The 25,687-nt window shown below is 42.1% G+C and overlaps 1 protein-coding gene across 5 annotated transcripts in view; it reads right to left on the bottom strand.

Moving 5' to 3' along the window:
• Positions 1-25,687, bottom strand: part of LOC143765461 (zinc finger protein 385C-like) — a 528,254-nt gene that overhangs the window by 94,026 nt on the left and 408,541 nt on the right. For all 5 annotated transcript variants that reach the window (XM_077252151.1, XM_077252149.1, XM_077252150.1 and 2 more), the window contains 2 exons: positions 9,217-9,359; positions 3,759-3,869 (listed from right to left, as the gene is read on the bottom strand). In XM_077252151.1, the coding sequence (XP_077108266.1) occupies positions 3,759-3,869; positions 9,217-9,359 (254 nt within the window). The remainder of the gene's footprint in view (positions 1-3,758; positions 3,870-9,216; positions 9,360-25,687) is intronic.

The raw sequence follows: 25,687 nt of genomic DNA, 5'->3' as shown, positions 1-25,687 counted from the left end.
TTTCCAAAATGGGGTCACTTGTTGGGGGTTTCCACTGTTTAGGCACATCAGCGGCTCTCCAAACGTGACACGGCAACCGCTAATTATTCCCGCAAATTTTACATTCAAAAAGTCAAATGATGCTCCTTTCCTTCCAAGCTCTGCTGTGCGCCCAAACAGATTTCCCCCACATTTGTGGTTATCGGCATGCTCAGGAGAAATTTCAGAACAAATTGTATAATCCGTTTTCTCCTTTTAGCCTTGGAAAAGTAAAAAAAAATGATGACTAAACGAAAATTTTTGTGAAAGAAGTATATGTTTAATTTTTCCATCAACATTCCAAAAATTCCTCTGAAGCAACTGAAGGGTTAATAAGCTTCTTGAATGTGGTTTTGAGTACCTTGAGGGGTGCAGTTTTAGAATGGTGTCACTCTTGGTATTTCTGTCATATAGGCCCTTCAAATGTGAGGTGGTCCCTAAAAAAATGGTTTTACAATTTTTTTTGTAAAAATTAGAAATTGCTGGTCAACTTTTAACCCTTATAACTTCCTAACAAAAGAAAAATATGTTTCAAAAATTGTGCTGGTGTAAAGTAGACATGTGGGACATGTTGTTTATTAACTATTTTGTGCGATATGACTCTCTGAATTAAGGGCATAAAAATTAAACCTTTGAAAATTGAGACATTTTTAAAATTTTCGCCAAATTTCCATTTTTTTCACAAATAAACGCAAGCTATATCAAAGAAATGTTAACACTAGCATACCGTACAATATGTCAAGAGAAAATAGTCTCAGAATCAGTGGGATCCATTGAAGCATTCCAGAGTTATGACCTCATAAAGTGACACTGGTCAGAATAGTAAAAATTGGCTTGGTCAGGAACGTGACAACAGGCTTCGGGGTTGAAGGGGTTAAAGGGGTTTTTCCACAACTAAAGTTAATTTTAATCAACATTTTAATCAATAGATCTTGGAATAATAATAAGTTCCACAATTGGAAGTGTTTAAATAAAATGTTCCTATGCTTACTACATCAATGCATTGTGGGATGGAGGCGATCAGCCTGTGGCACTGCTGAGGTGTTATGGAAGCCCAGGTTGCTCTGATAGCAGCCTTCAACTCATCTGCATTGTTGGCTCTGGTCTTCCTCTTTACAATACCCCAGAAAACCAGGTATTGGTACTTTTGGCAGTGTGGACAGGTGCCAAGTCCTGCTGGAGAATTAAATTTCCATCTCCAAAAAGCTTGTCGGCAGAGGGAAGCATGAAGTGCTCTAAAATTTCCTGGTAGATGGCTGCGCTGACTTTGGTCTTGATATAACACAGTGTACCTACACCAGCAGATGACATGGCGCCCCAAACCATCACTGATTGTGGAAACTTCACACTAGACCTCAAGCAGCTTTGATTGTGTGCCTCTTTACTTTCATCTGAAAACAACACCTTGGAACACTGAGCAACAATTCAGTTAGTTCTTTTTCTCCTTGGCCCAAATAACACGCTTCTGGTGTTGTCTATTGGTCATCAGTGGCTTGACACAAGGAATGCAACACTTGTAGCCCATGTCCACCATGTGTGGTGGCTCTTGAAGCAAAGACTCCATCAGCAGGCCACTCCTTGTGAATATCCCCCAAATTTGTGAATGTCCTTTTCCTAACAATCATTTCAAGGCTGCGGTTGTCCCGGTTGTTTGTGCACCTTGTGCACCTTTTCCTACCACACTTTTTCCTTACACTCAACTTTCCATTTATATGCTTGGACACAGCACTCTGTGAACAGCCAGCTTCTTTAGCAATGACCTTTTGTGGCTTACCCATAGGATCAAAACACCAGAATTATGTTTTGGCCACCACAACATTGCAATTAAATGCAACAAAAGGAGATATAAACATAGTGCAGCGCCCCAGAGTCCTGGTCGTTGCAGTACTGTTGCTCCGCCACTAAGGGGAGTGATAGTATGTCTGATGGCACCTAAGGAGTTCACATGACCAGGTATCACAGTCACACTTTACACTTCACATTCTGGCCACCAGGGGGAGCAAAGGGTTCTATGTATTAGGCGACTCCTCACAATCTGGTAAAACTGGGGGCTGGATAGGAAGTTAGTCAGAAGCTGACTGGGTTGGAACCAGGCAACATCCTGTGGCAGAGGGTGTTGCGGGGGAAGATTCAGGGGGGTCTCTCTCAGGGGTGGGATCCTGACAGTGGCCTAGCGAACAGAACAGAACGTTACGGAGCCGCGCCTGCACTCGAATGAGAAGTGAGAAACGAGATCGCAGCAAAAAGGAGATAAAGCCAGTAGGAGTCGTGCCGTAAGATCGAGGCAACATCCTACTGAGGCACGTAGCCGGTGGCCGGAACACCGAGGAAGTATTGGGCTCCAAGCATTACTTCAAACAGCGGCAGGACAGTTAATTTTAGGTTGGCTGTCTCACCTAAATCACCTAAGCAGACATAGGGGGCAATTGTGGGAGAGGGGTGACTCTAGGGTCCCGGAAGAACTCCAGGCCTACCCGTCATACGGGTGCGTCCTATCCATATCATCTGGGGGACGGAGAAGAACATCAGAATAGATACGAGTTGTGAGAGAAGAACATCAGAAACAGACACAACAGTTGTGAGGACTATCCCGTGGTGCTCAGCAGGGAGGTACTACAACACACAGGCGCTAGAAGGTAGGCACTGATTTCCACCTGCAAAGGGAACTCTGGATGTGCCTTCGGACCGGCCGGTCTCAGCCAGACCTGATAGCAGTACTCTGGATTGAGGATTCTGAAGCCTTCAGTAAAGAGGTAAAGAGACTGCAACCCTGTGTCCTCGTTATTCATCGCGACCTGCACCACGCACCATTATCTCATCTTTCATTGGACGCCCCTTAGCAGGGTCACGGACCGGGTCTAGCCACCGTGACAACCCCAGAACTGAGACCGAGAGGCCCGGTACCGAGTACCCCGCGGCCCTGCGTCTGGGGGCGCTCCAACTGTATCTACCTCAAAATGGTATCATTAAAAATGTCAGCTCAAGGCACAAAAAAATAACTCCTCACACAGCCACAGATCCCGAAAAATGAAAACGCTATGAGTCTCAAAATATGGCAACTAAAGCAACAATTTTTTTTCTTTTTTACAAATTTCAACATTTTTTCTTGTTATTAAGGGGAAACTATCCGTAATTAACCATGCTAAGCCGTCTTTAGGGGCATGTGAACCATAGGAAGCTAAATAAAATATCATAATATCTGATATCTTATCTTATTCCAGAGAATTCTATGTTTTTCTTAATATGTAAAAAAGCTGTTAGGATCTAGGGGCAGGATATAGATTCTCTCTAGAATCTGCCTCCAGAGCTTATTTTAAATGAATAGGTGCTTTACTAGTGTGAGACATGTACTGTAGATCAGGTGAGCAGACTGTCAGTCATTACATATCACTCTGGTAAGGCCCCCTGTAATTTAAAATAAGCCCTGGAGGCATATTTTCTAGGAGATCTATGCCCCGCCCATAGATCTTAACAGCTAATTTACATATTAAGAAAAAAGTTAATATCTCTGGAATAAGACATCAGATCGCAGATATCAAACAATACATTTATTGAGCTTCCTATGACCTGCATGCTTACATAGATGGTTTAGGAGGGTTGATCCTACTGACAGATTCCCTTTAAAATATATAACACACTATGTTGTTAGTGACTGAGTGCTAGTATCGATAACTGGACTATGTGCATATGATAAAAATCCCAAATACTTTGCATTGAAGAAAATTGCAGTATGTTCTTACCAGAGAGTTGAACCTGAGATGGCAAATATTGCAGGATATGAAAGGTTTTCTCCTTGGAGGAGAAGGCCCACCAAAGGTATGATTAATGACTGCTTTTTGCACTGGGTCCATCTGAAAAAATAAAGTTTTACATTTAATCATTACTGTAAACCTTTTGTAGAATTCAGAGAACTTACTGATGAGACATGTATCTACACTGAACAAAAATATAAATGTAACACTTTTGTTCTTGCTCCCATTTTTCATGAGCTGAACTCAAAGATCTAAGACTTTTTCTATGTATGCAAAAGACCTTTTCCTCTCAACTATTGTTCATAAATTTGTCTAAATCTATGTTAATGAGCACTTCTCCTTTGCCAAGATAATTCATCCACCTCACAGGTGCGGCATATCAAGATGCTTATGAGATACCTCCAGCTGGCCACAATAAAAGGCTACTCGAAAATGTGCAGCTTTACAGTATTGGTGGACAGGGGGTGGAGGGTGGGGACAGAAAACAAAACCAGTCAGCATCTGTGGTGACCACCATTTGCCTCCTGCATTGCAACACATCTCCTTCGTGTAGAGTTGATCAGGTTGTTGATTGTGGCCTCTGGAATGATGGTCCACTCCTCTTCAATAGCTGCGAAGTTTCTGGTTATTGGCAGGAACTTGAACGCACTGTTATATATGCTGATCCAAAGCATCCTAAACATGCTTAATGGGTGACATGTCCGGTGAGTATGCTGCCATGCAAGACCTGGAATGTTTTGAGCTTCCAGGAATTGTGTACAGATCCTTGCAGCATGGGGCCTTGCATTATCATGCTGCAACATGAGGCAATGGTCGCTGATGAATGGCACTACCTGGGCCTGACTAATAATTGTGCACACAGTGTCTAGTATACATTTTTTTTACATATAAATCCATCTGCATTGTACATTAAATTAACCTATATATTGTGCCAGTTGATACTCCTTCCATTGCATTCTGATATAAACCGCTATCAAGTGCAGTATTACTTGTTGTATGCCTTTTGTGCACAAACATGGAATCACTCATTTTGTGATGCATTGGTTGATGTGATGGTGGAAAAGTTGGAATTGTAGGCAGCCCATTAATCATCACATATTGTCATGTGGCTCACATCTCTGAATGGAATTTGGGACCCTGATAACACCTCTCAGCCTCCCAGCTTTGTGCCTCGAAGACAGATGCACCTGTCTCCTTGGCTAAATAGTTTTGCAAAGAAATACGATCAGCCTTAAAATGCAGCCTCTTGCCTGACAGTCATACTAGAGATAAGATAATCTTGCTAAGCCTCAGGCCAGGAGCGAGGACAATGCTGGCATTATAGATTGGGAAAAGTCATCCAACAAAGACTTGATTCTCCGTCTATTTTTCTTCTCTTAACAGAACTCTATCTCCAGAAATTGTTTCTGTCCACGGGGCTTATAGATATACACTGTTTGGGGACTCTCAAAAAGTAGATTTACTTTTCTTCTTTCTAGACCAAAAACAACGAGCTTCAAGATCATTGTTAAATATGGCGAAGAAGATGACCATACACCTAGCAATACTTATTGTTTATTTGGTCCCTTGCAAGCACTGGTTGAAGAAGAAGGGGTAAAAAGTAGAACTGATTGCTACCTAAGGAAGATCTTAAACTGTTCCGCCAGTGAAAATTCATGTACGTTACCGTTGTGAAACCCTTTCCTTCAAAGCTCACCAGTTTAAAGAGGTTGTCCAGGACTTTAACATTGATGGCCTATCCTTATCATTGTTTGATTGCTTGGGGTACGACACCTGGTACCCCTGCCAATCAGCTGTTCCCGCTGTTGGCTTACTGAGCTGCACAGCTTCTTTAAAAGAATAGTGACCATGGCCAGGTACTGTTCCTCCGCCCCCTATTAATTTGAAAGGTGGATGTGCAGTACCTGTCTGGGCCACTGATCAGTTCCGCAAGCCACTTACACTGGGAACAACTGATCGGCGGGTGTGTCGCACCCCCACCAATCAAACATTGAAAACCTATCCTAAGGATATGCCGCTAGTGTCAAAGTCCCAAACAATGTCTTTAAGCCATAGATCTCTCTTTACTTCAAAAGGTGCCCATGCATATAAGATGGGGTTAAGCTGAATCCGTCAACCATCTAATGTGTATGGGGATATGACTGTCTGTTTGCACAAAGTGACTGCAGACTTTTGTCCCAAGCCTGGACAAGTCCTTTTCTGCTAGATTGTCTGTGTATCCTGTAGTGCCAGATAGGCAGAGACCACAGAAAGTTCAACATAAAAGTGTTTTTATTTTCACACTCACATAAACAGAAATGATATCCTCCGGATAGCAGCCGGTTTTCCACAAATAGTACTTGTTCCAACCTGTTGCTGTGGGCAATGGCCTTGATGTAATTCCTGGATGCGTCAGCCGCTGGGAAGTCCCTGGCTCTGTGTTGGATTTACACAGGCGTGGGTTGCACAGAGCCTCCTGATCTGCAGCTTGCAAGACTCCAAACTGATACAGCCAAAGCCAAACTGTGAGATTAAATGGAATTGTAGCCATAGGGCCACTTCCAAAACCCGGAGTGGAGAGAGGGATTCGCCCCACTACCAAACCTGCAAACCCCTCTAAAAATAAAAGCCCTTGTCAGGTTTTCCTAAACATCTGACTGGGTCAACTACTTGGACCCAATCCACATTTCCTTTTATTTTGCCTTGTGATTCACAGGCATTCTGCTGTCAGCACAAGTCGCTCCAGCTGGTTTAATATGACTCCGTCCCCATCCTGGGAGTCACATATCGACCCTCGTATATGATCCCCCTCACTACCTCTCAGTCCTAAAAGGTCTTTAAGTAACTACTAGCTGGTATAATCTCTGGTGGGGCTGGTATAAACTCTGGGTCTAGAAAGACCTCCTATTTATCTCCTTTGCATCCACCATACTTTGCGATTTGCTACCCCAACATATAAGACTTTCTTCCACCATCAAACGCTTTAAATACAATCTGAAAACCTTCCTAAGATAGATAACGTTGCTGCCATTACACTACCATGTGACCAGCTTCTTTCCTCACCTACTGCATACATAGGGCCATCCCTTGTACTGTAAAGGGGATTCTAAACATAGTCAGTGATCTAGAATATCAAACAAAAAAGAGAAAAAAAGCCAGCTCACCGATAGATGCAAGAGGCACGGAACTTCGTCCTGACACGATGTAGTAGAATCCCAACAACAAAGAAAAATTGTTCCAGCTTCTTCATAAAATTTGATACTTTAATCCAACATATTAAAATAGAAAAGGACACACTCCTGGGACAATGCCATAGCACATGTGAAGAGAGCTACGCGTTTCGACCTTGCGGTCTTTGTCACAGCCGTGACAAAGCTGTGACAAAGACCGCAAGGTCGAAACGCGTAGCTCTCTTCACATGTGCTATGGCATTGTCCCAGGAGTGTGTCCTTTTCTATTTTAATATGTTGGATTAAAGTATCAAATTTTATGAAGAAGCTGGAACAATTTTTCTTTGTTGTAGTGAACTAGAATCCTCAGTGTTAGGACACCAAGCGAACAAGATAACCCCATTGTGAATGGAACAGAGGATGAGCATGTACAGTACACTTCTGCTTTATTCATTGTATATGGGAATGCCAGAAAACAGTCATTGTACTTGATCTCCAACAATGAATAGAGCATAGGCACGCATGCTTTAACCACACTTCATTCAGGTAAGGCTCTGTTTAGCCCTCTTCTTGAGATCACTGGGGTTAGGATATGATTGACTATCTTGCGAATACCTCTTAAAGAGCATGTGTTTTGTACTTGTTTTTATTGGTTAGCACTGCAGCCTTGCCTGGAGTCCTGGGTTCAAATCCCACCAAGGACAACATCTGCAAGGGGTTTGTATGTTCTCCCCGTGTTTGCGTGGGTTTCCTCTGGGCACTCCGGTTTCCTCCCACATTCCAAAGACATACAGATAAGGAATTTAGATTGTGAGCCCCATTGGGGACAGTGATGATAATGTCTGTAATGCGCTGCGGAATATGTTAGCGCTATATAAAAATAAACATTATTATTATTGTCTCTGGTTAGCAACCTGAACCCATTTTCATGTGTACAGCACCCTAGAGTTTATATTGCTTTTACATAAAAAAACAAAAGCTGTCCAATTGGAAGGTAACAAGGGATATAATACCTATCGAGAATACATGTTATACTAAAGAGATCTGTAAAATTGGCAAATTAAAGAGTCCAAATGTACAAATCTTAGGTATGTTTTATTCTCAGAGGGAAAAACAAATATCTTACTACGTACTACATTACTTGTCATGCACATTGCTTTTTGCTCAGTCTCTTGTCTAAATCTACATAAACAGCATGACCAGCACGAGTGCAGATATTCTTCATCTCAAAAACATGGTGTTGGTAAATATGTAATGAGGATTTCCAGGGGAAAAAATATTCATGGAATTTGGTTCAAGGAGGAATAAATGCTACATTTTTGTATCATTAATGTGTTCATGTGTAACCTTTCAGGGCATCTCACGTTGTATAAACTGTGGCTATGTAGACAATTATATTATGGATCGGTGATTATAAGGATATGTAATATGATACTCAGGCTTAGGCTGCCATCACACTGTCAGTATTTGGTCAGTATTTTACATCAGTATGTGTAAGCCAAAACCAGGAGTGGAACAATTAGAGGAAAAGTATAATAGAAACATATGCACCACTTCTGTATTTATCACCCACTCCTGGTTTTGGCTTACAGATACTGATGTAAAATACTGACCAAATCCTGCTAGTGTGACGGCAGCCTTAGATAAACCAATCCTGATCCTCCATATATCTCCATTTATACAGTATTGCCAGACTTCAGATGTACCGCTGCCTCCCCTTGTGCACAGACCTGAGGGTGAAGACATTTTAGGGGAAAATCATGTATATCTCTGACAATGAGAAGGATAGGTTTTAGGAAAAATACCTGAGAGACTTAAAGTCAGCAGAAAATGAGCTGTTGTTTTAAATCAGGTGTTTATTTTTACTGTCTTTTATTTTAAAGTTTTTTATCTTTTTTTTCATGTTATTATCTGTATAAAAAAAATCAGAAATATTTAAAATTTCACACTGGCCACAATGCATCAAACTTCCTGTTCTAAACAGATGACTCTTCAGCAGTCTCGTTATCATCACAGACAAGATTAGCATGAAAAGTCACACTATTTTAATCCACCATTCACAATAGGTAATGGCACAGCTACCATCTCCCCCTTCCGTTCACAATGGCCTTTGCCCAGATTAAAGCATGCTTCTTTACAACCATAAAAATATATTTAACATAAAAACATGATTTAAACGATAGGTCATTTTCTGATGACACGTTCCCTTTAAGAGGAACTTTTTTGGTGACAGAGATAGTAGCTTTGGGCTTCCATATATTTCAGAATGGAAAAAGAGAAGTGAAGAATATACCTACAGCATTAAAGTTTGGGAAGAGGCTGAGTGGAGAGACACCATTGATCCTGAATGTTAGAAGATGCTTGATGTCCAAATGTGTTTGGATTGGTCGGCTGGGTATCCCGAGAGATGCCAACAATGGACCACCAGGAGTATGGGTACCTAGAAAAGAAGAAGCTTATCACAAATTTGACTGCAAAAAACTCTACTTACAGTCTCATAATGGTTATGAGGTTTCTAAAGATGCAAGACATAACCAGGGAATATATGTATAAACATGTAACATCTCTAGGACACCTCTTGTGGTTCCTCACAGCAGTAAAAACATGTGAGAGGACAGTACTGAATAAGGCTGCTTTGATGGTATAGCCGTATAGAGTGTTTTGACCCTGAACATGTGTCTTCGACCTGATGAAGTCCCTTGTTTGGGGGTGAAACGTGATATACTTCAATACCAATGAAACATCTTGCACTGCCATAGTCTTGGATGGGTGTCCTGTTCTCTGGGCCCAGAAGTTATGACCACCAACACATTTCTGAAACAAACTTCTACAAGACAATTCATGAAATGTTTGAATGGATGTTGGTAACCGGGTACAAGGCTAGACACTCGTACATCCTCACCTGACTGTGCTGAAAGGATTCATGAGATTTCCTTTAATTTACACTGAATTCACAGATATTTACGTGTTTAGCAAGCCACATACAACTAATGAGAAAGTCGGACAACCAGTTTGCTGGACAGATACTGGTGGGTATAAATTAAGTGGATTGTCCACTACTTAGACAATGACTATGTTCATAAGTGACATCCGGAGCGACATCCGGAGCAAGTGAGAACTGCAGCTGCTCTCTCGTTTCCTCTGGATTTTTGGCTTTCTCCGAAGTAGGGGAGAGTGAAGCGCAGGGAACATGCGACATAACAATGTCACGAGAGCCCTGGAGAGCCAGTGTCCATACTGCTGTAATTATATTTTATTTATTGCTGTTATTTTATAAGGGGGGATACAGTGGTTGTCAGAGCAGTGGACACGTGCTTTCAAGGGAATCTGTCATCAGGTTTTTTTTTCTATGTAATCTGAGAGCAACATGATATAGGGGCTGAGAGCCTGATTCCAATGATGTGTCACTTACCTGGCTGTTGCCGTTTCAATAACATCAGTGTTTTATCAGCAGGAGATTAACATTACAGGACTAGTTGTCTTGTGCTTCCTAGTCCTTGTACTCAGAGTAACCCCACCCTCACTACTGATTAGTACCTTTCTGTCAATGTACAGTGTACAGAGAAAGATTCCCATCAATGTTGTGGGCATGGTTATACTGAGCTCAACATTAAGAGAACTGCTAGATCTGCATCAGAAAAAGCAAGGATTGTATCTTAATGACAGCATGCAGACCAGTAAGGGACACTTTACTGGAATCAAGGTCTCATCCCCTACACCCATCTATCCATACCCTGGTTCTAATAATTCTTGGGGGACCCTAACAGCTTTCAGTGATTTAACATTTATAACCATTGCTCCAATGTCTGAGTCAACAAACAAATCCTTCAAGTTTAACAACGCCTAGACTGCCTATTTCATATATAACATAATATACTTGATAATACTGCTGATAGGAGAATCGATACGCAGGGCTAAGGTTTTTCGACCAGGTCAGTAATCTGTGACTACAAAATGAGAGGCCTGGGAATCTCCCAGCAGTCCCAACTCTTCTTTTGATTAGCCGGGCTGGTGAAACATTATCATTGCAGCGTGATGCAGACACGATATAGTGCCCGGCTAACCAAAAGAACAGCCAGTAATGCCAGGGGGTAAGTCGATTCGCAAGTCTCATAACCACAAGTCACTGTTCAAAAGACCAGATTCCTGTTAATTCTCCCATCTCTAAAAAATACTGGTTTTAAAAATCAATATTCAGGTTGTCACATAATATTACTTAAAAAAAAATATCAAAGATTTTAGTAGTTTCCAACTCATCCTTGTAATGTATTTGCATCTGACACTGACAGAAGACAACCTTTCTATTGGGGTATAAAGCCTGTGTGTTTGAAGAAAGGAAAGATCTTAAAAAACAACTTTGTCAGCAGCAGGTCTATCACCCAGATTCAATTACACTGATGTCCTATCCTCAGGGCAGTTCTGTACTTGGGTTTATACATTTCCATGAAATTTCATCTTCTGGGTATATAACGGAGGTGGTAGAGGAAAATTGACTATGTTGCCTTTTTATTAGGTAAAGCCATAAATGCGACTTGCACCCATTATTTCACCCATTTCTTCCCCTTTTGTTGGTGCTGGTAAAATGGATGCGCTGTCAGTAGACTCTTCAGTTATCACACAATGAAATACATCACCTTATCAAATATCTAACCCATCTCTCAGGCTTTTATGCTTTTCTTTTCTGGATCCTAGCCTTACACTAGTCAGTGTCATGTCTTCTCCTGATATTTTTCTATTGTCTTAAGTGTTCTGGAGAACATAAAATAATGATTCAACATCAAGATGAGGGAAAAGGCATCTTTTCTGTCATAAAAACACAGAGTGCTGTATCCTGGCAAAGATAAAATGACCTCTTTCTGGGAAAACGGCCCTATTGAAATCCTTATCAGTGTCCCCAAACTGCTTCTAACTACAGGCAGAGAAAATGCAGCAAGCCCTCTCAAGCGTGGCATTGTTCAAATTAATTCACAAATCCCCCCTGAGGGGAAATCAGGGAATCGTTTATAGAAAGAAAGACTAAATTAAATCTATATTTATAGAAAGAATAAAAAGGAAAAAAAAACAGGAAGAAAATCAAATGGAGAACAATACAGATCAAGATTGGTGTATTCCTCTGGGGTATAGAGGTTCAGGGGGCAAAGATGGCCGGACACAGCCTGCTGAGTTGTGTTAATAGCTAATTAGGTGACATTCGATGGCTTACGCTCCATATCAAGATCATCCCTTAAACTTATAGAGAGAAGATGAACAAAGGAATTTTCAATAAAAACTACAAAAGTAATCATGTAAAGCTAAGAAATAAAAACAAATACACTGCTCAAAAAAATAAAGGGAACACTAAAATCCCACATCCTACTGTAGATATCACTGAATTAAATATTCTAATTGCAAATCTTTATTCATTAAATAGTGGAATGTGTTGAGAAGAATAAAACCTAAAAATGATCAACGTAAATCACAACTAATATCCCACGGAGGTCTGAATTTGGAATGATACTCAAAATCAAAGTGGAAAATCAAATTACAGGCTGATCCAACTTCAGTGGAAATGCCTCAAGACAAAGAAATGATGCTCAGTAGTGTGTGTGCCCTCCACGTGCCTGTATGACCTCCCTACAATGCCTGAGCATGCTCCTGATGAGGCAGAGGATGGTCTCCTGAGGGATCTCCTCCCAGACCTGGACTAAAGCATCCGTCAACTCCTGGACAGTCTGTGGTGCAACATGACGTTGGTGGATGGTGCGAGACATGATGTCCCAGATATGTTCAATCGGATTCAGGTCTGGGGAACGGGCGGGCCAATCCATAGCTTCAATGCCTTCATCTTGGAGGAACTGCTGACACACTCCAGCCACATGAGGTCTGGCATTGTCCTGCATTAGGAGGAACCCAGGGCCAACCGCACCAGCATATGGTCTCACAAGGGGTCTGAGGATCTCATCTTGGTATCTAATGGCAGCCAGACTACCTCTAGCGAGCACATGGAGGGCTGTGCGGCCCTCCAAAGAAATGCTACCCCACACCATTACTGACCCACTGCCAAACTGGTCATGATGAAGGATGTTGCAGGCAGCAGATCGCTCTCCACAGCATCTCCAGACTCTGTCACGTCTGTCACATGTGCTCAGTGTGAACCTGCTTTCATCTGTGAAGAGCACAGAGCGCCAGTGGTGAATTTGCCAATCCTGGTGTTCTGTGGCAAATGCCATGCGTCCTGCACGGTGTTGGGCTGGAGCACAACCCCCGTCTTTGGACGTCGGGCACTCAGACCATCCTCATGGAGTCAGTTTCTAACCATTTGTGTAGACACATGCACATTTGTGGCCTGCTGGAGGTTGTTTTGCAGGGCTCTGGCAGTGCTCCTCTTGTTCCTCCTTGCACAAAGGCTGAGGTAGCGGTCCTGCTGTTGGGTTGTTGCCCTCCTACGGCCCCCTCCACATCTCCTATTGTACTGGCCTTTCTCCTGGTAGTGCCTCCAGCCTCTGGACACCACGCTGACAGACACAGCAAACCTTCTTGCCACAGCTCGCATTGATGTGCCATCCTGGATGAGCTGCACTACCTGAGCCACTTTTGTGGGTTGTAGAGTATGTCTCATGCTACCACAAGTGTGAAAGTACAACCAACATTCAAGAGTGACCAAAACATCAGCCAGAAAGCATTGGTACTGAAATGTGGTCTGTGGTCCCCACCTGCAGAACCACTCCTTTATTGAGTGTGTCTTGATAATTTCCAGTAATTTCCATCTGTTATCTATTCCATTTGCACAACAGCATGTGAAATTGATTGTCAAACAGTATTGCTTCCTAAGCGGACAGTTTGATTTCACAGAAGTTTGATTTACTTGGAGTTATATTCTGTTGTTTAAGTGTTCCCTTTATTTTTTTCAGCAGTATATATTACATACAGACAGCGAAAGAGAGAGAGTGAAAGAGTCATTTTTTTACATCTTTTAAACTCCAAAAAAGCAAAATGGGCAGATGCAAAAGTTTAAGTACCCTTGGAGACGTGTGTTCAGATAACTTTTACCAAGGTTTCAGACCTTTATTACCCTGTTTGGGCTATTGCTTGTTCACTAGGCCAGGTGATGCAAATTTTCTGAATTTATAAAAACCCAGTCTCCTCTAACCTTGTGCCAAAAAACAGCAGCCATCGGTTCTTCTAAGCAGCTGCCTACTACTCTGAAAATGAAAAATGTGGAGGCCCACAACACAGGAGAAGGCTATAAGATGATAGCAAAGCGGTTTCAAGTTGCCCTTTCCTCAGTTTGAAATGCAATCAAGAAATGGCAGTTAACAGGAACAATGTCAGTCAAGATAAGCTCTGGAAGAGCAAGCAAAATTTTAGTGAGAGCTGCTTGTAGGATTGCTAGAGAAGCAAATCAGATCCCTTGCTTGACTGCAAAAGACCTTCAGAAACATTTAGCAGACTCTAGAGTTGTGGTACATTGCTCTATTAGGCTGGGGTCACACTGCGTTATGGCAGTCCGTTAGACGGACTGCGTTACACTGCAGCATAACGCGGTGTAATGCAGTCCTTTAACGCTGCCATTAACCCCTATTATCGGGCGCATTCGCCATCATTCTGTGATGGACCCTCGGACGCGGTCTGCAGCGTTTCGGGGGTCCGTCGCCGCTAGCGCAGATAGGGCATCTGCGCTAGCACGATCGCATAACGCAATCTTTTTCGGCACTTGCGTTTACGCAGTCTGTTTAACACATGCGTTGAACGGACTGCACTAACGCAATGTGAACCTAGCCTTATTCAGGGACACCTGCACAAATATTGCCTTCAACAAGTCTTGTGGACCGATGAGGTTAAAATAGAACTCTTTAGCCACAATGATCAAAGTATGTGTGGAGAAAAAAGGGCACAGAATTTCAGGAAAAGAACATCTCATCAACAATTAGGCATCGGGGTGGATCAATCATGCTTTTAGCTTGTGTTGTAGCCAATGGTAAGGGCATCATTTCACGAGAAGAGAGAAGAATAGATTAAATGAAATTTTAACAAAATCTTGATGCAAACATAACACTATCTGTAAAAAAGCTGAAGTTGAAAAGAGGATGGCTTCTACAAATGGATAATGATGATCCTAAACACATATCAAAATCCATAATAGACTATCTCAAAAGGCACAAGGTTTTACAATGGTCCTCACAGTTCCCTGATCTTAACATCAATGAAAATCTGTGGCTAGACCTCAAAATAACAATGCATGCAAGACGACCCAGGAATCTCACATAACTGGAAGAATTTTCCAAGGAGGAATGAATGAAAATCCCTCCAACAAGAATTGAAAGACTCTTGGCTAGCTCCAAAAAGCGTTAAACTGTGAGACTTGCAAAATAGGGTGCTACTAGGTACTCATCATGCAGGGTGCCAAACCTTTTGCATCGACCCACTTTCTTTTTTCTAATTTTTAAAATGTAAAAAATTATTATTTTTTTTTTTACTAAAATACAAAGTAAATGTGTCATCTTTAATATTAGGCCTTTTATAAATCATTTAATCTTCAACTTTCACAATAACAGTATTTGACCAGGGGTGTCCAAACGTTTACAAGCCACTGTATGTGTATACAACTTTTTTTTTCAGGTGTATTCTGCCTGAAAAAGCATTACAAAAAACGTCAAAAAGAATGAACATATGCACTGTAATTTCAAAACTGTAATCACTTCTTTTAGAGGAAATCTGTCAATAGAATTTCACACCCAAAATTATTCATATGAGTATGATGTTCTTTCAAAGACAAGTTTAGCAATACCCTTACAGTGCCAGATTGTTTCTCCATTACTGAGAAAGCATTTTAATTGATATGCAAATTAGACTGTACATCTGAAGCCCTGTCACTCCAGGTCTCTTTCTCGCCCAGTGCAGCCTCCTCTCGTTTGAATGACATCGCACAAGGAGAAGGAAGCAGAGTTGGAGTGACTGAGTCTTCAGATCTACCATAGTTCTACAGCCTCGTGTGCATTTCCCTTCAAATGATAATTTCTCAGTAATGAATGCATGGAATGGCCATGTAAAGGTATTGCTGGACTTGCATTTGAAAGAGCTACATCTATATATAATCGTCTAAGGGGCACTTCCAACTGTTTGTCTGTCTGTCTGTCACGGAAATCCCGCGTCGCTGATTGGGCACAGTCCGGCCGCGAATTCGCCCCTTCCTACTCTCTGTCAGTGCCCCCTCCAGTCAGCGCTCACACAGAGTTAATGGCTGCGTTACACCGCGTTATACCACGGTGTAATGCAGTCCATTAACGCTGCTATTAACCCTGTGTGACCAACTTTTTACTATTGATGCTGCCTATGCAGCATCAATAGTAAAAAGATCTAATGTTAAAAATAATAATATAAAATATAAAATCATTATATACTCACCTTCCGGCGCCTTTCCGGCGCTTTTCCTCGCGACACTCCGGGCCATGCATTGCGGTCTTGTGAGATGATGACTTAGCGGTCTCGCGAGACCACTACGTCATCATCTCGTAAGACCGCAATGCATTCTTGGGACCGGAGCATCGCGAGGAGCATCGCTAAACGCCTCGCCTGGATCCGGGGGCCGCCGGAAGGTGAGTATATAACTATTTTTTATTTTAATTCTTTTACCAGGGATATGGTGCCCACATTGCTATATACTATGTGGGCTGTGTTATATACTATGTGGGCTGTGCTATATACTGCGTGGGCTGTGTTATATACTGCGTGGACTGGGTTATATACTACGTCTCTGTGCTATAAACTACATGGGCTGTGCTATATACTACATCGCTGTGCTATATACTATGTGGGCTGTGTTATATACTGCGTGAGCTATGTTATATACTGCGTCTCTGTGCTATATACTACGTGGGCTGTGCAATATATTACGTGGCTGGGCAATATACTACGTGGCTGTGTTATATACTGCATGAGCTGTGCTATATACTACGTGAGCTGTGCTATATACTACATAGCTGTGCAATATATTACATGGCTGGGCAATATACTACGTAGCTGTGTTATATACTGCATGAGCTGTGCTATATACTACGCGGCTGTGTTATATACTGCGTCTCTGTGCTATATACTGCGTGGGCTGTGCTATATACTATGTAGCTGTGCAATATATTATGTGGCTGGGCAATATACTATGTGGCTGTTATATACTTCGGGAGCTGTGCTATATACTACATGGGCTGTGCTATATACTACGTGGCTGTGTTATATACTACGTGGCTGTGTTATATACTACGTGGGCTGTGCTATATACTACGTAGCTGTGCAATATACTACGTGGCTGTGTTATATACTACGTGGGCTGTGCTATATACTATGTAGCTGTGCAATATACATGGCTGGGCAATATGCTATGTAAGCTGTGCTATATACTATGTGGCTGTGTTATGTACTGCGTGGGCTGTGCTATATGCAAAGTAGCTGTGCAATATACATGGCTGGGCAATATACTACGTGGCTGTGCTATATACTAAGTGGGCTGTGTTATACACTGCGTGGGTTGTGCTTTATACTGCGTGGGCTGTGCTATATACTACGTGTCTGTGTTATATACTGCATGAGCTGTGCTATATACTACGTGGCTGTGTTATATACTATGTGGGCTGTGCTATATACTATGTAGCTGTGCAATATACATGGTTGGGCAATATACAACGTGGCTGTGTTATATACTACATGGGCTGTGTTATATACTATGTGGGCTGTGTTATATACTACGTGGGCTGTGCTATATACTGCGTGGGCTGTGTTATACACTTCGTGGGCTGTGCTATATGCTATGTGGGCTGTTATACACTGCGTGGGCTGTGTTATGTACTACGTGGGCTGTGCTATATACTATGTGTGCTAGGGGTCGAGTTCCCGCCTCTGCACAGGGGGAATCTCGGGCCACCTCCGCTGCGGTCTCCCATTCTTCTCCTGCCGCAGTGGAGCCTGCTCAGCGGAGACGTCGGTCCCAGCGTCTCACTCAGTCTGACTCTGTGCAAAGGGTTACTGCTGCTTTTCCAGCATCTGCCATTGAAGCCAGTGCTGGGCAGCGGCGAGCAGATGCTTTTGGGACTAAGTCCTGCTTTTCTCCTTCTGAGCATGCCCAGGGTAAGATCTCTCATTGGAGATCGAGGGTCACATGCTTGGATACTGCAGCAAAGCCCAATGGTTCTCCAGGAAGGTCCTGAAGGTGCTCAGGCTCTGTGGCAGCCTCTCATTGGTCCTTCTAGGAAGGTCTTGTACTTGCTGCAGCTATATAAGGTTTGCATGGCCACATGGCCATGCGCTAGTATCAATGCAAGTTATGTGTTTTGCGCCAATGTGGTCACGCTTGTGTGGATTCAGGGACCCGGCTGAAATAAGCCACTTAGAATACCGGCACCTCCGGTGAGGAGCTTGTGTGTATGGTTTCAGGGCCCCGGCTGAAATAAGCCACCTAGAATACCGGCTCCTCCGGTGAGGAGATTGTATGTTTGCCTCCTTGACTGCGTGACCACAAGCTGCTTTCCGCTCAGCAGTTACGGTGTATTCCTGTGGAGTTTAACAGGACACAGCTCTTTCTTTGTAGCGACTCTGTGAAGCAACAGAGATTGCTTCTACCACCATATAGTGCCGCCGTTTGCCAGCAGCAGGTTCTTTTCCCGGGCTGCGAACGCACCAAATAACATCTCTATATTTACTCGGTGCGTTCCGCCAGCCCTAACAACTTGGGCTGTGTCATACACTGCGTGGGCTGTGCTATATACTACGTGGGCTGTGTTATATACTACGTGGCTATGCTATGTGCTACGTGGCTGTGCTATATGCTACGTGGCTGTGTTATATGCTACGTGGCTGTGCTATATGCTACATGGGCTGTGCTATATGCTATGTGGGCTGTGTTATATACTACGTGGCCTGTGCTATATACTACGTGGCCTGTGCTATATGCTACGTGGCTGTGCTATATGCTACGTGGGCTGTGTTATATGCTACGTGGGCTATATTATATGCTACTTGGCTGTGGTATATTTCTCTGCTGTATCTGTACATCATGAATCGTGGTATGTGTTAAAGAGGGGGGCCAACTGAGATTCTGTCGCCCGGGCCCTGAAAAACCTGGACCCAGCCCTGGCTTCACTAATTGGTCATGCCCGGCTGTGAACAATTAGCGACCGGCGCAGTCCGGCCGCAAATTGGTGCAGAATTTGAACCACGCTTCGCTAATTGGTGCTGCCCGGCCGGCCGAATCCTGTGTATAAATTGCATTATTCTGAAAACTTCATAAAAAAACTACATACATATTCTAGAATACCCGATGCGTTAGAATCGGGCCACCATCTAGTGAGCATATAAATAGTTTTTGGGTAAAAATCCTGCTGATCGATTCCCTTGAACTCCTTCAAAACATTTGATGCAATTTTACTTTATAGTCGGGAAGGGGTTCCTGCAAAATGGCGTAAATTTACGTCATGGGGCTCATGCAAGCACAGAAGCAGTGCTCTCACGATTGTAGCTGCAGAGCTTGACTTAAAGGGTTTTCCCACAAATAAAGTTGAATTTAACCCCTTTACCCCAAGGGTGGTTTGCACGTTAATGACCGGGCCAATTTTTACAATTCTGACCACTGTCCCTTTATGAGGTTATAACTCTGGAACACTTCAATGGATCCCAGTGATTCTGACAATGTTTTCTCGAGACATATTGTGCTTCATGATAGTGGTAACATTTCTTTGATATTACCTGCGTTTATTTGTGAAAAAAACGGAAATTTGGCGAAAATTTTGAAAATTTCGTAATTTTCCAAATTTGAATTTTTATACAATTTAATCACAGAGATATGTCACACAAAATACTTAATAAGTAACATTTCCCTCATGTCTACTTTACATCAGCACAATTTTGGAACCAAATTTTTTTTTTGTTAGGGAGTTATAAGGGTTAAAATTTGACCAGCAATTTCTCATTTTTACAACACCATTTTTTTAGGGACCACATCTCATTTGAAGTCATTTTGAGGGGTCTATATGATAGAAAATACCCAAGTGTGACACCATTCTAAAAACTGCACCCATCAAGGTGCTGAAAACCACATTCAAGAAGTTTATTAACTCTTCAGGTGTTTTACAGGAATTTTTGGAATGTTTAAATAAAAATGAACATTTAACTTTTTTACACCAAAAATTTACTTCAGCTCCAATTTGTTTTATTTTACCAAGGGTAACTGGAGAAAATGGACCCCAAAAGTTGTTGTACAATTTGTCCTGAGTACGCTGATACCTCATATGTGGGGGTAAACCACTGTTTGGGCGCATGGCAGAGCTCGGAAGGGAAGGAGCGCCATTAGACTTTTCAATGCAAAATTGACTGGAATTGAGATGGGACGCCATGTTGCGTTTGGAGAGCCACTGATGTGCCTAAACATTGAAACCCCCACAAGTGACACCATTTTGCAAAGTAGACCCCCTAAGGAACTTATCTAGATGTGTTGTGAGAGCTTTGAACCCCCAATTGTTTCACTACAGTTTATAACGCAGAGCCGTGAAAATAAAAATTCTTTTTTTTCCCACAAAAATTATTTTTTAGCCCCCAGTTTTGTATTTTTCCAAGGGTAACAGGAGAAATTGGACCCCAAAAGTTGCTGTCCAATTTGTCCTGAGTACGCTGATACCCCATATGTGGGGGGAACCACCGTTTGGGCGTATGGGAGAGCTCGGAAGGGAAGGAGCGCCATTTGGAATGCAGACTTAGATGGAATGGTCTGCAGGCGTCACATTGCGTTTGCAGAGCCCCTAATGTACCTAAACCGTAGAAACCCCCCACAAGTGACCCCATATTGGAAACTAGACACCTCAAGGAACTTATCTAGATGTGTTGTGAGAACTTTGAACCCCCAGTTTATAACGCAGAGCCGTGAAAACAAAAAAAATCCTTTTTTTTTTTTTTTACACAAAAATTATTTTTTAGCCATCAGTTTTGTATTTTCCCAAGGGTAACAGGAGAAATTGGACACCAAAAGTTGTTGTCCAATGTGTCCTGAGTACGCTGATACCCCATATGTTGGGGTAAACCCCTGTTTGACAGCTCGCAAGGGAAGGAGCACTGTTTTACTTTTTCAACGCAGAATTGGCTGGAATTGAGATCGGACGCCATGTCGCGTTTGGAGAGCCCCTGATGTGCCTAAACAGTGGAAACCCTCCAATTCTAACTGAAACCCTAATCCAAACACACCCCTAACCCTAATCTCAACTGTAACCCTAACCACACCCCTAACCCTGACTCACCCCTAACCCTAATCCCAACCCTATTTCCAACCGTAAATGTAATCCAAACCCTAACCTTAAATTTAGCCCCAACCCTAACTTTAGCCCCAACCCTAACTTTAGCCCCAACCCTAACCCTAACCGTAGCCCTAACCCTAGCCCCAACCCTAACCCTAGCCCTAACCCTAGCCCTAACCCCAACCCTAACCCTAGCCCTAACGCTAGCCCTAACCCTAACCCTAGCCCTAACCCTAGCCCTAGCCCTAACCTAGTCTTAACCCTAATGGAAAAATGGAAATAAATTCTTTTTTTTAATTTTTTAATTTTTCGTAACTAAGGGGGTGATGAATGGGGGTTTGATTTACTATTTATGGCGCGTTTTCTAGCGGATTTTTGATTGGCAGCCGTCACACACTAAAAGACGCTTTTTATTGCAAAAAATGTTTTTGTGTTACCACATTTTGAGAGCTATAATTTTTCCATATTTTGGTCCACAGAGTCATGTGAGGTCTTGTTTTTTGCGGGACGAGTTGATGTTTTTATTGGTAACATTTTCGGGCACGTGACATTTTTTGATCGCTTTTTATTCCGATTTTTGTGAGGCAGAATGACCAAAAACCAGCTATTCATGAATTTCTTTTTGGGGGGGCGTTTATACCGTTCCGCGTTTGGTAAAATGGATAAAGCAATTTTATTCTTCGGGTCAGTGCGATTACAGCGATACCTCATTTATATCATTTTTTTATGTTTTGGCGCTTTTATATGATAAAAACTATTTTATAGAAAAAATAATTATTTTTGCATCGCTTTATTCTGAGGGCTATAACTTTTTTATTTTTTCGCTGATGATGCTGTATGGTGGCTCGTTTTTTTGCGGGATAAGATTACGTTTTCAGCGGTACCATCGTTATTGATTTCCGTCTTTTTGATCGAGTGTTATTCCACTTTTTGTTTGGCGGTATGATAATAAAGCGTTGTTTTTTGCCTCTTTTTTTTGTTACGGTGTTCACTAAAGGGGTTAACTAGTGGGAAAGCTTTATAGGTAGGGTCGTTACGGACGCGGCGATACTAAATATGTGTACTTTTATTGTTTGTTTTTTTTATTTAGTAAAAGGAATGTATTTATTGGAACAATATTTTTTTTTAATTATTATTTATTTAGGAATTATTTTTTTTTTACACATGTACATTTTTTTTTTTTACACTTTTACTTAGCCCCAGGGGGGCAATGTCGCTGATTTGACATTTTCCTGTGCACTGTGTCAGATCAGCGATCTGATGTGCACAGCTCCAGGCTTCCGCCTGCTCTGAGCAGGCACTGTGAAGCCACCTCCCTGCAGGACCCGGATGCAGCTCCGCGGCCATTTTGGATCTGGGGCCTGCAAGGAGGAGATGCTCGGTACAAGGTGAGCACATCGCCTTGTACCGACCGTCTCAGGGAAGCACGCAGGGAGCCCCCTCCCTGCGCGATGCTTCCCTGTACCGCCGGAACACTGCGATCATGTTTGATCGCAGTGTGCCGGGGGTTAATGTGCCAGGGGCGGTCCGTGACCGCTCCTGGCACATAGTGCCGGATGTCAGCTGCGATAGTCAGCTGACACTCTGCCGCGATCGGCCGCGCTCCCCCCGTGAGCGCGGCTTATTGCGCTGGACGTACTATTCCATCATTGGGAAGTAGGGCCCACCCCACCTCGACAGGATAGTACGTCCAATGGCAGAAAGTGGTTAATCAATAGATCTTGGAATAATTTCCACAATTGGATGTATTTAAATAAATTGTTCCTGTGCAGAGATAATCTTATAAATGTGCTCCTGCTGTGTACTGTATAATGGCTGTGTCTGACCGTGCAGGAACATGGTCTGATCAAACCATCATATCATACCACCGCTCCTGGGTAAGGAAGGGGGGAATATACAGATGTTACAGCACGGGATCGCAAATGATTCTGCTTTTGAAGTAAAACGTTGTTTAAAAATAGGCAGGGAAATGTTTTACCAGAAAAAAATAATCAGTTGTGATGTCCTGCTGTAATGTCTGTATACACTTTTGCTTCTCCCTGCCCAGGAGATGTGGTATGATCAGACCATATTTCTGCACGATCAGACACAGACATTACACAGTACAGAGCAGGGGCACATTTATAAGATTATCTCAGCACAGGAACATTTTATTTAATCACATCTAATTGTGGAAGTTATTATCATTCCAAGATCTATTGATTAAAATCAACTTTTATACATGGGAAAACCACTTCAAGTGAAAGCTGAGCCTCGGCTGTCACTGCCAGGAGCGGTGCCTGCCCTGAGCCATTCCAAACCCTAAATGCTACGATTCATAGTGTTTACAGCACTTAGAAGGCAGGGAGAGGGAGCTGGCTCCCTCTCCCATCAGATTGGCGCCCCCGCAATGTCCCAGTTGTGGCCATAGTAACCCGAGGTCGTCATGATGACATCCGGGTCAATCAGCTACGGCAAGCCTGTTAGACCATGTTCAGAGCATGGTCTAAGAGGCTTCTGTCAGTGCAGCACTGACATGTATATGTATTGTAATGCTGGTGCATTGTAATGCACTGTAATGTAATGTAATGCATTATACCAGCGATCAGATTAATAAAAGTTAAAGTCCCATAGAGGGACTAAGAAACAAAGTTAAAATAAAGTAAACAAAATTGTAAAAATAAAAAACATAAAGTAAATTAATAAAAATTGAAAAAAAATATTAAACTAATAAATAGTCATAGTTACAGTATGTAAAAAAATAAACAAAAAAATTACACATATTTTGACCCAACACATAAAACTGTCACACTATTTAACCCCATCAGTGAACTCCGCAAAAAAAAGTGGCAAAAAAACTATGATTTTTGATCGTACCGTCAAAAAAAGTGTGATCAAAAAGAAAAAGTAAATAAAAAAACAAGCCACCATACAGCTCTGACAGCGAAGAAATTTAAAAGTTATAGCTCTCAGAATAGAGTGATGCAAAAACAATTATTTTTTATATAAAATAGTTTTTATTGTGTAAAAGCGGCAAAATATAAAAAAAATTATATAAATGTTGTATCTCTGTAATCGTACAGACCCGAAAAATAAAGAGGTCTTATCACTTTTACCATACGATGTACAGCATAAGAAAAAAACAAAAAAACAATGAATTGCTGTTTTTTGTTAATTCTGCCACCCAAAAATCAGAATAGAAATCGATCAAAAAATGTTATGTGCCCGAAAATGGTAAGAATAAAAACGTCAACTAGTCCTGCAAAGAACAAGCCCTCACATGATTCAGGAGGCAGAAATAGAGAAAATTATAGCTCTCAAAATATGGTGATGCAAAAAAAAGCCATTTTTAATGTGTGATAGAAGCCACATATAAATAACCTATATACATTTAGTATTGCTGTAATCATACCAACTCAAAGAATAAAGTCGTCTAATCACTTGTACCTCACGAGAAATGGTGTAAAATAATAAATACAACCAATTATTGACTTTCTATCTCCAAAGATCGCAGTAAGGCTGGTCTAACATTTATCCTGCACTCTACACTGAGCGCTTACACTGGGCTTTCTGTATAAATGTCTGAAATATGTCATTCAAAAGGAACCCCCAGTGGAAGATTCCTTATAATCAGGTAAATGGAGACTCTGTGTATGGACGTGGTCTGGCCTACGAACAAGCGGATACCATCTTTTTAAGCGTGCAAAAAAATGTCGGCCACAGTTTTGTGCACCTCTGAAAATAAGGACACCACTGAACAAAGGCTAGATGGAGGTGAGAGAAACTCTGCTGCCTCATTATAGTGGCTGGATCCCTTGGGGGATTCGTGTGAATCACGACATTCGAAGATTTAGATAGAAACCCGATGTAAGTGCTTAGCATTGAGCATAGGAGAAATGTGATCCAAAATTTTATATAAAATGAACCCAATAAAAGGTTCAACTCAATCCACAAAAAAAGCAAGTCCACATTCAGGTCTGTCATCTGTCAATAGAAATATTGGGGGCTTCCACGTTACTGGTAGCCCAAAGGCTCTGGAAAAGTGCTATGGCTCCTTGCCCCCCAAAAGAAATCCAGGTAATTCTGCTCTTCCAAATTCAAATGCCCTTCTCCCTTCTTAGCCCCTGTGTACCTAAACCACATATAGCATCCACATGTTTGGCATGTCTATAGCGATGAGAGCCTGCTAAATGTATGGGTGAATGTCTCCAGAAGCATGAGCTGGGCATAATGTATGGGTACTACAATGTAATTGAGCACTAATAATACACTAGGCACTACACTGGCAGATTTTCAATTTTCACTCGGCAATATCCACTGCTGCTTGTTTCTGGAAAACACCCATGGAGTCAAAATCGTCACGACACCTGTAGATAAATTCCTAGTGAGGTGTAATCTCCAAAATGGAGTCATTTGAGAGGGCATTCCTCTCTTCTGGCATTTAAGAGGCTCTGAATATGGAGTCCGCAAAGTTTTGTATGATAATTTGTTCTCCAAGAGTCAAATCGTGCTCCTTCCCGCCCTATTCTCGCCGTGTAGA

Source organism: Ranitomeya variabilis, chromosome 4 (genome assembly GCF_051348905.1).
Source record: "Ranitomeya variabilis isolate aRanVar5 chromosome 4, aRanVar5.hap1, whole genome shotgun sequence".
Classification (NCBI taxonomy): Eukaryota; Metazoa; Chordata; class Amphibia; order Anura; family Dendrobatidae; genus Ranitomeya; species Ranitomeya variabilis.
Note: the sequence above shows the minus strand (reverse complement) of the source record. Positions and strands in the feature narration are given on the sequence as shown.